This window comes from Neomonachus schauinslandi, chromosome 8 (genome assembly GCF_002201575.2).
Source record: "Neomonachus schauinslandi chromosome 8, ASM220157v2, whole genome shotgun sequence".
Taxonomy (NCBI): Eukaryota; Metazoa; Chordata; class Mammalia; order Carnivora; family Phocidae; genus Neomonachus; species Neomonachus schauinslandi.
In genome coordinates, this window is record NC_058410.1 from 52,648,080 (window position 1) to 52,660,318 (window position 12,239).

The 12,239-nt window shown below is 41.3% G+C and overlaps 1 protein-coding gene and 1 non-coding gene across 6 annotated transcripts in view; one reads left to right on the forward strand and one right to left on the reverse strand.

The window, feature by feature from the left end:
• The first annotated feature begins 685 nt into the window (after window positions 1-685).
• SNX3 (sorting nexin 3) overlaps window positions 686-12,239 on the forward strand; it is a 44,421-nt gene continuing 32,867 nt past the window's right edge. For 3 of the 5 annotated variants that reach the window (XM_021693137.2, XM_044917298.1, XM_044917299.1), the window contains exon 1: window positions 686-1,111. In XM_021693137.2, coding sequence (XP_021548812.1) covers window positions 950-1,111 — 162 coding nt within the window. In that variant the 5' untranslated portion in view covers window positions 686-949. The remainder of the gene's footprint in view (window positions 1,112-12,239) is intronic. The other 2 variants (XM_044917296.1, XM_044917297.1) reach the window with 2 other exon arrangements.
• On the reverse strand, window positions 6,463-6,566 carry LOC123325572. Its single transcript, XR_006540511.1, has one exon. It is a non-coding gene; the product is annotated as a U6 spliceosomal RNA (small nuclear RNA).

The window sequence follows — 12,239 nt, forward strand, 5'->3', positions numbered from 1 at the left end:
TTCATTTCAAATGCTGTAGAAATACATTTACCACTTTTTTTTTTTTTTTTAACTTACTGGAACTTTGTGGGAAATGAGGGAAGAAAGTTGCAGGTTACCCAAACATAGGTCATTAAAGGCAGGTTTCAGCCCACTTACTACGTTATTTTGTTTTAGAGAGCCCAACAGTCTCCAAACGATTTGACCTTAGTGGGGTGATTTGGCAAGGTCTTTGTCTGAATTCCACTCTCCTACTTTATCTCCTTCCATTTATCATTCCAGACACGCGAATGGTCAAACTGTCACGTTGATGTCAAACTGATCATGTGAGGCACGTTAATGGTTACCTAGAAAGGCATTTTCAGTGGTTCACGGTGAGACATTTGGTAGGTTGACGTAGAGTTAGCGGGAGTTTTTTTTCGACTACGGGCAAATCCGCCAAATCTCGCCGTTTAACTTTTGTTTCCGCAGCCCCCAAGGCCACGAAGCCCATTTCCGTGTTTCCTCCCACCGCTCCAGGCCAAGGCGGCGGCAGAAACACAGGAAGCGCCCACCCCCAGACCCCTAGGTCCCGCAGCACTTCGACCTCAGCCAGGCGGCGATGCGCTCGCCCGGTGCATTGTGGGCACTGTAGTCTGGCCGGAACCTGTTCACGACTACAAGTCCCGTGACTGACGCTGCTCCTCCGCCGCCAACCCGCAGTCCCCCTCCGCGGCCTCAGCTGGGCCTCCCAGGCCCAGGGCGCGGCGTCCCGGCGAGTCAGCTGTTTCTCCCCTAGGCACAAGAAGCGGAAGCTGGAGAGACGCAGGGAGGAGCTTCGCTCGGGGGAGAACGCCCGTCCTACGTGCTCGTTCGCCTCGACCGCTGTGCGCGAGCCCGGTGTCCCCGCGGCGGGCAGCAGCGGCGGCGTCAGTGGAACGCGGAGGGGGCGGAGGGAGTCCGCGGCGGCGGCGGCGGCTGCAGTAGAGAAATGGCGGAGACTGTGGCGGACACCCGGCGGCTGATCACTAAGCCGCAGAACCTGAATGATGCCTACGGGCCGCCCAGCAACTTCCTCGAGATCGATGTGAGCAACCCGCAGACGGTGGGGGTCGGCCGGGGCCGCTTTACCACCTACGAAATCAGGGTCAAGGTGAGGCCGTCTTTCTCCCCTTCAGAGAGACCCCTCCCGCCGTCAGTGGTCTCCCCCAGCCGACCCACGAGTTGATCCCCTCTGGCGGCTACAGCCGCCCGGGTCAGGAGTCGCGGGCTGACTCGGTCGGGCAGCCTTGTCCACGGGCGGGGTCTTGGGCCAGGGCCCTTCTTCCTCTAAGGCTTGGAAGGGGGTTGCAGAGTGAGCTGAGCCCAGCACTGGTACTTGGAGAAGGTGCTCGAAGAAGAGGGCGTGGGATGAGCGCCGCTTGCCCCTCAAGCAGCTGATCTGGGAATGACATTTGAGTTGGAAATGTGTAGATCTTTCGAGAACACAGTGCTTCATTGGGAGGGGAGCTAGATGTGACTGAGGAAGGGGGTTTGCGCAAAGTTGAAGTTTTCCCAGTTTTCTTGAACTGGAGACTTTTCCCAGAGGTGGCCGAGCCAAGCTGGATGGTTGGTCCAGGCCCTTTCCGAGCTACCAAACTGACCTAGGTTGTACATTTTTCGGAACAGAATCTAGTGGGTGTTCATAAAAGCCTGACGAATTTGGTAGGGCTGAGCCTGGAGAGAACAGTGATTGACCTTAGCATTCTGGGCCACCATCGTGCTAAAGCCTGAGGTGTGGCGAGTGTTGTCTACCTCACAATCCAAAACTACAGCTGCTTTAAGAAAGCCTATTCATTTAGGGATCTTGCTCTCTTAATTTCGAGATTTGCACTTAACTGAATGAAGGAATCAGCTGAAGTAGAAAAGTAGAAACACTTATAATTTCCTAACTAGTATTTGATAGCAATAAGTAATTCAGATGATTTGAAAGATGCTAATTGAGAATAGTGCTTCACTTTCACTGTAGTTCAGGATTAAAGAACTTTCTCATGTATGGAAGTATCTTTAAAAATTAATCACATGAAACGAATCTAGCTGTTAAAAACGACAACAAATTTTACTAAAAATTAAGTGTAATAATTTCATTTTACAGTAATTGAACTTTAAGAAGTTAGTATTAATTTTTAAATGGAGTAATTTCTCATTAACTTGTGCATCTTTTGTGTGTATGGTTAAAAAACAACCTATAATTTACCATCAACCATTTTTTTTTTTTTAAAGATTTTTATTATTTGAGAGAGAATGAGAGCGAGAGCACTTTGGGGGGGGAGGGTCAGAGGGAGAAGTAGGCTCCCTGCTGAGCAGGGAGCCAGATGCGGGACTCGATCCAGGGACTCCAGGATCATGACCTGAGCCGAAGGCAGTCGCTTAACCAGCTGAGCCACCCAGGCGCCCCTACCATCAACTATTTTTAAGTGTACAGTTCAGTAGTGTTAAGTATATTCAAATTGTGAAATTTATGCATTTAAAAAATGTATCATGTATTGCTAAAAGATTTTTAATAATCAAACTTTAAGATGTGAAACTAAAGTTTATGTTCCAGGTCACCCTAGTGTCCCTATGGATGTGTAAAATGTGAGCCATAAGCAGTTTTGTTATAGTGAAATTGCAAAATCCAGGCTCCAGCATACTTACGGAAGTACTTTACCACATAAGCCTAGTAAAAAAGTAAGGCCTTTTTTTTTTTTTTTAACTTTTGGAATGATTTTAAAATATATGGCAGATTTTTAACTGAAAAGAACTTCCTCTTTTACCCTAATTCACCGCCATGTTTTCCTTTATCTCTTGTGCTAAAACAGAACTTGGTATTCCTGTTTCTAAACTTCCATAGCTAGTACTTCCTGTCATACAACTGAAGCAAAATCTTCTGCTTCCACTTCCTCCATTTAATAACTTTGTGTTTATCTTGCTGGGTGCATTGTAATAAATGCATTCTAGTATAATTTAATTATTTAAAAAATACATCTGATACTTTATTACTGCATAGCTGATGTGACACTTTAAAAATAGTGTTTATGGTATGATCATTTACATTTTTAAGAATCCTTTTTAAGAGTGGTTAATAAGTTATGGAATTAACAAAGTATGCACCTGCATTGGTTTGTGTTATATAAACCAGTTTTTGTGTGTGTTAATGATGTTTATAGTCATAAATGCAGGTATCCTAAAAAAGTGTAATTGAGTTTCTAATGGTCGTGAAATGCCATTGGGGTTTTTCTTAATATGTAATGTGTTAATTTAAAACTCAGGACACCATATAGTAGGACAATAGGTCTTATTTAAGTAGCATATGATTTTTGAGTGTAATGACAATCTTGTGTTAAGGTAAAATGGCCAGCAAGATGAATAGGTAAGTCATTTTGTAATTTTATTTATTACTACTTTCTAAACTGTTGCTTCTCTCCCTAGCCCCTATTGCCTGCCTTTGGCTATTGAAATGCCATGTGGAGTTTGGGCCCTTAAACTATCTTATAGTTACTTTCTAATTCTGGTCTTGAGAAAAATGTTCAATTTTTATAGAATCTGATTGAAATTACTCTAATTCAGAGAGTAATTTTATCTAGATAGTGGCACTTTAGAATGCAAGTTTCCCAATCTCCACTTATCTTTTGGTTTGAGGGTAGTGTTTAAGACTATTAGGATCACTTGATTAGTATCTCTGGGCTTTTGAAAATAATTGGTACAGTGTTAATGTTTTTAAAAATTGTTCTAATGGCTAGGTGCAGCAGAGAGCACCATAAATGATGAAAGGTTTAGGAAAGCTCAGGGTCTAGAATTATTTTTGCATATTAAAGAGAAGTTTAAAGGAGAAATTCAGTCACTGTTTATGAAGTTTGTACTATAATGTAACCTTAATTTTCTGGGAATTTTAAGTTAGTTAAGATCCATTGTAACTAGACAATTGTTTCGAACAGGAGTGAAGTTAAGGATCTTTCTTGAGCTCTGAATTCAATGAATAGATTTATCATTTATAAGCAGAGTAAGGTACACAATCTAAACTCCACTTCATCTCTGAAAAATAGGTATGCTAACAATAGCACCTACCTCATAGGACTAAATGAGATAATGTACATAAATGTTTTTAGCTAATCGGTACATACTAAGCTTTCAAAAGTTACCTCTTTCTAAAAGCAGATATGTTCTAATTTAAAAGACAGTGATCAGCTAACTACATTTTCTGTATTACTCTGCAGTTGAGTTACTGAAATTGTTAGATTTTCTTGGCATGGAAGTATACTTTCATGGAGGCAGATGTAGTATAAAAGAAGCCATCTTGTTTAGTATTTAACCAAGGAACTTGTTTGTTTTCAGTTTTTATTATTTTGTGTGATTCCATGTAGAAAGTTGTGATGTCATTTGGAAGGTGGTAAATTTCATATTAAGCCCAAAAATACTTAATAGAATACTTCATATTTTAAGGTAGCACATTTCCTGTGATGATTATACTAGTATTTTTTCCAGTTTTTTTTTTTTTTTTAAGATTTTATTTGTTCATTTGACAGAGTGAGACACAGTGAGAGAGGGAACACAAGCAGGGGGAGTGGGAGAGGGAGAAGCAGGCTTCCCGCGGAGCAGGGAGCCCCGTGCAGGGCTTGATCCCGCTGGGATCATGATCTGAGCCAAAGGCAAATGCTTAATGACTGAGCCACCCGGGCACCCCTATTTTTTCCAGTTTTATTGAGATATGACTGATATATAATGTATTTAAGGTGTACAGCATAATGATTTTTTATGTGCATATATTGTGAAATGATTACCTAATAAGATTAGCCAACATTCAACTCCTCACATAGTTATAGAGTAGCCTTTTAAAATTGAGGCTTATTAAAACATAAAGCTGAATACTGAAGTTTGATAAACATTTTTTTTAAAGATTTTATTTATTTGAGAGAGGGAGCATGAGCAGGGGAAGGGACAGAGGGAGAAAGGAGAGGGAAAAGCAGAATCCTCACTGAGCAGAGAGCCCTATGTGGGACTCAATCCCAGGACCCTGAGATCATGACCTGAGCCGAAGATAGATGCTTAACCACTGAGCCACCCAGACGTCCCGATAAACTTTTTTTTAAAGATTGTATTTATTTATTTTAGAGAGAGTGCGTGCGTGTTGGCGGGGGGTGGGGGGGTGGAAGCAGAGGGAGAAAAGAATCTCAGGTAGACTCCACACTGAACCCAGAGCCTGACACAGGGCTCCATCCCAGGACCCTGAAATCAGGACCTGAGCCGAAATCAAGAGTGGATGCTTAACTGACTGTGCCATCCAGGCACTGCAAGTTTGATAAACATTTTGACAGGAAAGGTCATCAGTAAAAGTAGCATCTTAACCGTTTTCCATTCTAAACCTGTATTGGTGATTTTACTCTGGGAGAGTCCTCTCATTTTATTTTATTTTTATTTATTTTTATTTTATTTTATTTTATTTTTTTAAAGATTTATTTATTTATTTGAGAGAGCGAGAATGAGAGAGAGTACATGAGAGGGGGGAGGGTCAGAGGGAGAAGCAGGCTCCTCGCTGAGCAGGGAGCCCAATGCGGGACTCGATCCCGGGACTCCAGGATCATGACCTGAGCTGAAGGCAGTTGCCCAACCAACTGAGCCACCCAGGCGCCCCAGTCCTCTCATTTTAAATTGGAAGTTATTAATATCCAGATTGGAAACTGAGAAATAAATTAATTCTTAGACTTGCTTTTAGGATTTATAAGAACATATTATTAAAGGGCCCAAATATATTTTTTCAAAATAATATTTTAAAGAATCAAGGTGTTTTCGTGCCAAAGGACATCTCGCATAATCGAGGTAGCTTTATCAGCTGGCCATGAGATGTTGTCTGATACACATCTTTGCTGGTAGCTTCAGCTGACTTCTGGATCTCCCTGAAGGATGGGCATGTTACTACCTTTGAAGGTTCTGTTCTTACCTCATCCATGCCTTAAGATTGGGGAGGGAGGCAGTGACAGTTAAAAAGTAGTCCTGCTGTATTGGGTTATTAGGGACTGTTCTCTATTGTTCTGCACAGACGGTTGTCTCTCACCCAAAGTAAATTATCTGACTAGTGTTAGAGCTAAGGTTAGATTTGAAGTAGTCTGGTCCTGGTTCAGAATGGCTTCACAGCTGCAGTTCACTTAATTTAAAACAGGACATTAAAACCTTTGTTGTCTACAGCCTAGTTTGGTGGCACCCTCAGGTGTCTGAACATTTGAAGGAAATCCCAAGTTGGTACTCTTGAGACCTGAGTTGACTCTTCAGTAATGCACAGTGGGTAAGATGCACCCAGGAGAGATGAACAGCTGCAAAGAGCTTGCTATTAAATTCTGTGCTCTGATGAGATGACCTGAAGAGAACGTGTTGTTGAGTGGCTGGCTAGTGATGTTATAAAAGGCAAACTTTTTTTTCTTTGCGTGTTGAAGCTAAAGAGATTTTTCACTTCAGTACTTCTTCTATTCAAGGCACTGTGCTTTATATATAAAAAATACGGAACGCTTCATGAATTTGCATGTCATCCTTGTGCAGGGGCCATGATAATCTCTGTATCATTCCAATTTTAGTATATGTGCTGCTGAAGCGAGCACTGCTATATATATATATGATCTTTGAGGTAACTGAAGAGAATAGATAATATTCCTGTTTTGCTTTTGTAAAAGCTGGGGTCCCTGTTGATCTGATCCTCATCTCTTGTCCCTCCCTCATTTTTACTTTATGTGCCAGTTCTCTTGAACTACTTGTATCTCCTGAATAAGCTGAATTCTCTTTTATCCAGGCCTCTTGTGTCTACATACTTCCTCCGCCATTAAAAACAGCCTTCCTAGGGTGCCTGGCTAGCTTGGTTGGTGGAGAGTATGACTCTTGATCTTGGGGTTGAGTTTGAGCCCCACGTTGGGTGTGGAGATTACTTAAAAACAGAAAGTCTTTTATTTATTTTTTTTTAAGATTTTTATTTATTTGTCAGAGAGAGAGCAAGAGAGCACAAGCAGGAGGAGTGGCAGGCAGAGGGAGAAGCAGGCTCCCCACTGAGCAAGGAGCCCGATGGAGGACTCAATCCCTGAGCCGAAGGTAGATGCTTAACAGACTGAGCCACCCAAATGTCCCCCAAAAATAAAATCTTTAAAAAAAATAAAACGGTCTTCCTTTAGTGGCCTCATCTGGCTACTGTTACTTGTCCTGCAGGACTCAGCCTTACTATCATCTTTTTTTTTTTAAAGATTTTATTTATTTATTAGAGAGAGAGAACGAGTGTGGGGAGGGGCAGAGGGAGAAGCAGACTCCCAGCTGAGCAGGGAGCCCTACCCGGGGCTTAATCCCAGGACCCTGAGATCATGACCTGCGCTATACGCAGATGCGTAACTGGCTGAGCCACCCAGGCGCCCCCTTACTATCATCTTTTTAGAGATTTTGCTGATCCTTGGAATTTAGACTGGATTTCCTTCCTGTGTACCCTTGTAGCCCTATAAGGATTAAATTTATTTGCTTGTTTGTGGCTTCCTTTAGTTCCTGTATCTTCCACTATAAATTCCTAGAGGACAGGGACTGTCATAATCACTCTTATTCAACACCTGGCACTGCACTTGGTACGTAGTGGACAGTATGAATGAATGAAGTTTAGGAAGGTTAAGTAACTTGCCCAGAGTCGTGGGTATTAAATGGCAAAACTGGGATTTGAATCTGCATTTTCTGACCTTCAGAGCCTGTCCTGAACATTCTCCTTGAGAGCTTTTGAAACTATTTTGATTCTTACTTCATTGGGTAGGGTTGGGATTTGGGAAATGGTAGTTTATTTATTTTTAAGATTTTATTTATTTTATTTTGAGAGAGCGAGTGAGGGAGAGAGCACAAGCAGGGGAAGGGGCAGAGGGAGAAGCTGACTCCCTGCTAAGCAGGGAGCCTGATGCGGGGCTCAATCCCAGGACGCTGGGATCATGACCTGAGCCGAAGGCAGACGCTTAACCGACCAAGCCACTCAGGTGTCCCGGGAGAGAGAGAATCTTAAGCAGGCTCCATACCCAGGGCGGAGCCCGAGGTGGGGCTCATCTCACAACCCTGAGATCATGACCTGGCTGAAATCAAGAGTTGGACGCTTAACTGACTGAGCCACCCAGGTGCCCCAAGAAAGAAATTCTTGTATTTTGTTAATATTGCCACTCTGTACCTTTTAAGTGGAAAAGTCTAAAATGTTTAACTTTTAGCAGTCTTGGTGACTCTTTGTAGTAGAAATTTTCCCTGTCTTCACCTTCATAATCATGCTTACCAAAAAAGAAAGAAAAAAAAAATTGAACTGTTTTTAGGTACTTTGATGTTTTACCATATTGTGCTGCTTTCGTGTAAGCAGAGCCAGCAATTTTTTTTTTAAAGATTTTTTTTTTTTTTAAAGATTCTGTTTATTTATTTGACAGAGAGAGATACACAGCGAGAGAGAGAACACAAGCAGGGGGAGTGGGAGAGGGAGAAGCAGGCTTCCCGCCGAGCAGGGAGCCTGGTGCGGGGCTCGATCCCAGGACTCTGGGATCATGACCTGAGCCAAAGGCAGACGCTTAACAACTGAGCCACCCAGGCGCCCCAGAGCCAGCAGTTTTTTGAACATCAGATAAGAAAGATGGTGTCCAAGAAAAGCAATACTATAATCTTGGTACTGCTTTTTACTGATTTCTTAGTTAAATGACTTAATGCTCTCAACTAGAATTTTACTTCCTTAAGGAAATATTTAGAACCTAGGAATTTTGACATGGCGGTAAAATGTGACATTTGATGTAACTTTCAGGAAAGGTGGTATCCATTAGGATACAGTTTGGGCTGTTCTCACAGAGACTTCAACAATAGAGAGTTTAATTTTTCACATGAGAGGTCTCAGAGGCAGGCCTGGGCTGTTATCATGGCTTGACTCTCAGCTGCCAGCATCACATCCATCTTCTAGCCAAGGGGAAAACATATTCCTGCCACATTGCCCTTTTCCTCAAAGGAAGCTGGGAAATCTAGTCACATCTTCAACCATGTGAAGAAAGGAAGGACAGGCACAGTTCTTTGCTTTACCACAATAGCAAAGAAGTAATTGGGATCAGCCCTTCTAGGGTCTGTGGCTTTAGCAACATTCTGATCATCTCTCTTAATTCTTTACTTTTTGCTGATGCCTGATATTTCAAAGTTTAGAGAAAAGGTCATTTGATTTGTAAGAAATGAAATTGAGTTCTCATTAGTTCTGACAGTCTTTTTTTTTTTTAAAGGTTTTTTATTTGAAAGAGTGAGCATGGGGCGGGGGAGAAGGAGCAGTGCGAGAGGGGGAGGGATAAGCCGACTCCCCACTGAGCAGGGAGCCTTACACAGGGCTCAATCCCAGGACCCCGACCTGAGCCAAAGGCAGACACTTAACCAACTGAGCCATCCACATGCCCCAGTTTTGACAATTTTAAATGTGAATGAGTTTTGATTTCTTTGATTTCTTCCTGAAAGTTAATTTTGGTGAGTTGAGAAAGGAGACAATCATGAAGACATGGCATATCTGATAGGGTATGGGGTTGGATTAGAGGTGTTGAAAATACATGATTAATCTTTTATTTTTTTCTTCTTCAATGGCTGTTTAAAACTATGGAGGCAGTTTTACTTAGGACCAGCATTTTAGTTGATGGTATCGAATGAAGGAGTATATAATTTGAGCCACCAAAATAAGTGAGCTCAGTGTCTCTTACCAGAGAATCATAGAAGACTTAAAATAATTTTTATCACTGATATAGCATCTCTGTTTGCTTGGCTTTCCTTAAATTATTTCCACACCTGCTACCTATAGATTGTTTGCTTTATGTTTTTTCCCACTCTTGCCTTGTGGGATGAGTTTCTCTGTTCCATAGTAAATTTGGGAATTCTAATCCATACAGAGGAAGAAAGGAGTCTCAAAGCTCCCCTCTTTATGTCCAGTTCTTTGCATCTCACTCCTCTCTTGCCTTGACATTATTCATTATCTTGAAGTAGAAACAGAAGTAGATAAAAGTCTTGTTGGCTAGGCATATATTATGTATTGTCAGGCCTTTATTTAAATTTACACCCAGGGGTGCCTGGGTAGCTCAGTTTGTTGAGCATCCGACCCTTGCTTTCAGCTCAGATCATGATCTCAGGGTTGTGGGATCAAGCCCTGTGTCCAGCCCTGTGCTCAGTGCAGAGTCTGCTGAAGATTTTCTCCCTCTCTCCCTTAAGCTCTCTCTTGTGTGAGTGCACTCTCTCAAATAAATAAAATCTTAAATAGATAAATTTACACCCAGAGATCCCCCCATATTGTGTAACTGAGAACATTTTTTTAAAGATTCATTTATTTGAGAGAGAGAGAGCATGAGTGGGTGAGGGGCAAAGGGAGAGAGAAAGGAAGAGGCAGACTCCCTACTGAGTGCGGAACCAGACACGGGGCTTGATCTCACCGCCCTGAGATCATGACCTGAGCTGAAATCAAGAGTCAGAAGCCCAACTGACTGACCACCCAGGCACCCCACTGAGAACATTATTAATAATACACTGATAGATCTAGAGCAGGAGTGAGCAAGCTGTGGGCTTTCCTGTTTTTGTAGTTTCATTGGAAGACTTCCAAAACTTAAGGCAATAAATTTGTGTTTTAAGCTACTAAGTTTGTGATAATTTGTTACAGCAGCAATAGGAAATTAATAAGAATGACCATACCCCTGTACTAAAAATCATTTCCTGGGCACTTGAGTGGCTCAGATGGTTGAGCATCTGCCTTCAGCTCAGATCCCAGGGTCCTGGGATTGAGCTCCATGTTGGGCTCCCTGTTCAGCGGGGAGTCTTCTTCTCCCTCCCCCTGCTCTTGTGCTCTTGCTTGCTCTCTCCCTCTCAAATAAATAAATAAAATCTTTTTAAAAAACTGAGTATAAGAGAAAGAATCACATAATCTTTGATACAGTCGTTTATCCTTGCTGTTGTACTCTGGTGCTCTTGTATGAGAGGGAGCCAACTTCTGAGACTAGGCAGATGTAAAATTATGAGTACTGTGTGATGAATACTGTGGATTATTGGCTCTTGGGTAAAATTTAACTTAGAAAAGGTGTTATTCTTTATTATTAGGCTTCTGACCCTCCATAATTCCAGACAAGGGCTTGGAAGCAATAGTATCTTCCATTCATTGCACACATTAGGAGAAAAGTACTTTGAATTTTGCATCTTGTGATTCTAGGTCTCAAAGTCTAAAATATATTTAAGTATTTCAGGCAGTAAATGTATAACTACACAATTTCTTTTGATGTTACAGTTTTTTTTCTTGGTTTCTATTTTGGAAAGAAACCTGCAGTTAGCTTCGGGCATTTATTTATAGTGAGCAGGAACGGTCTGTTCTTTTAAAATAACCAGATCCATTTGTGACAGGATAGATTTTAAAAATGCAACCTAAAAGGCTATGAGGTATATAAAAGATATGTATCAAATACGTAAGGCACCCAGAACTTCTGTATGAAGAAAGTTCAAGAATATTAAAACTAAGGAAGCATTGTAGAAGAAGGATTCTAATTATAAAATCTGGTGAAACTTTCATAAATTAAGAAAGGATTTATAGGTTAGAGTAGGCTCTTAGTTATGAATACTGTTCAGTGGATTATTTAGAAGGAATATGTTCTTTGATTTGCTTTTCTCTAGAACTTTTGATATGCCTTTGTCTAAAACTGTTCTAATATAGTAGCCATTAGCCGTATGAGTCTATTTAAATTGAAGTGTTAGATTCAAACTATCAGACATCTATTTGTTTTCTTAGAATTAGAGTTGACTTGTTTGACTTGTCTTTAATTCATTATAAGTGATAATTGGGCTTGAATTACAGGATGTGTCATATATAAAGGAACCATTGTATATAGGGCTTTTTCTCTTGAGTTTCTGTAACCTTTTTGCCCCATCTCACTGTGTTTCCAGTCATTGATCACTCACAGTCTGTTCACTGTTACCTCTGGGCCAAACTCCCATGCACTGATACACACCCTGTTCTCTGCTGATTAAGATAGAGAAAATTTCTTAATCCAGTCAAAGGTTAGCGACGTATTTCCTTTATAGGATAATTTTATTATATTGGGAAATTGAGCACAAGTTTGTAAACTATAGTTAAACTATAGCTTAACCAAAGAGAACTGGGATGAGAGTAAATGGTGCCTTTCAGAGTGTATAGAATCTTCTCTTCACTCCTATACAGGTAGATGTAAAATATGTGTGGTTCCGACAGATTTCAGTTATAGCTGCTTTCAGGTCTGTTAAAGCACTGGGCCTTCCCATGG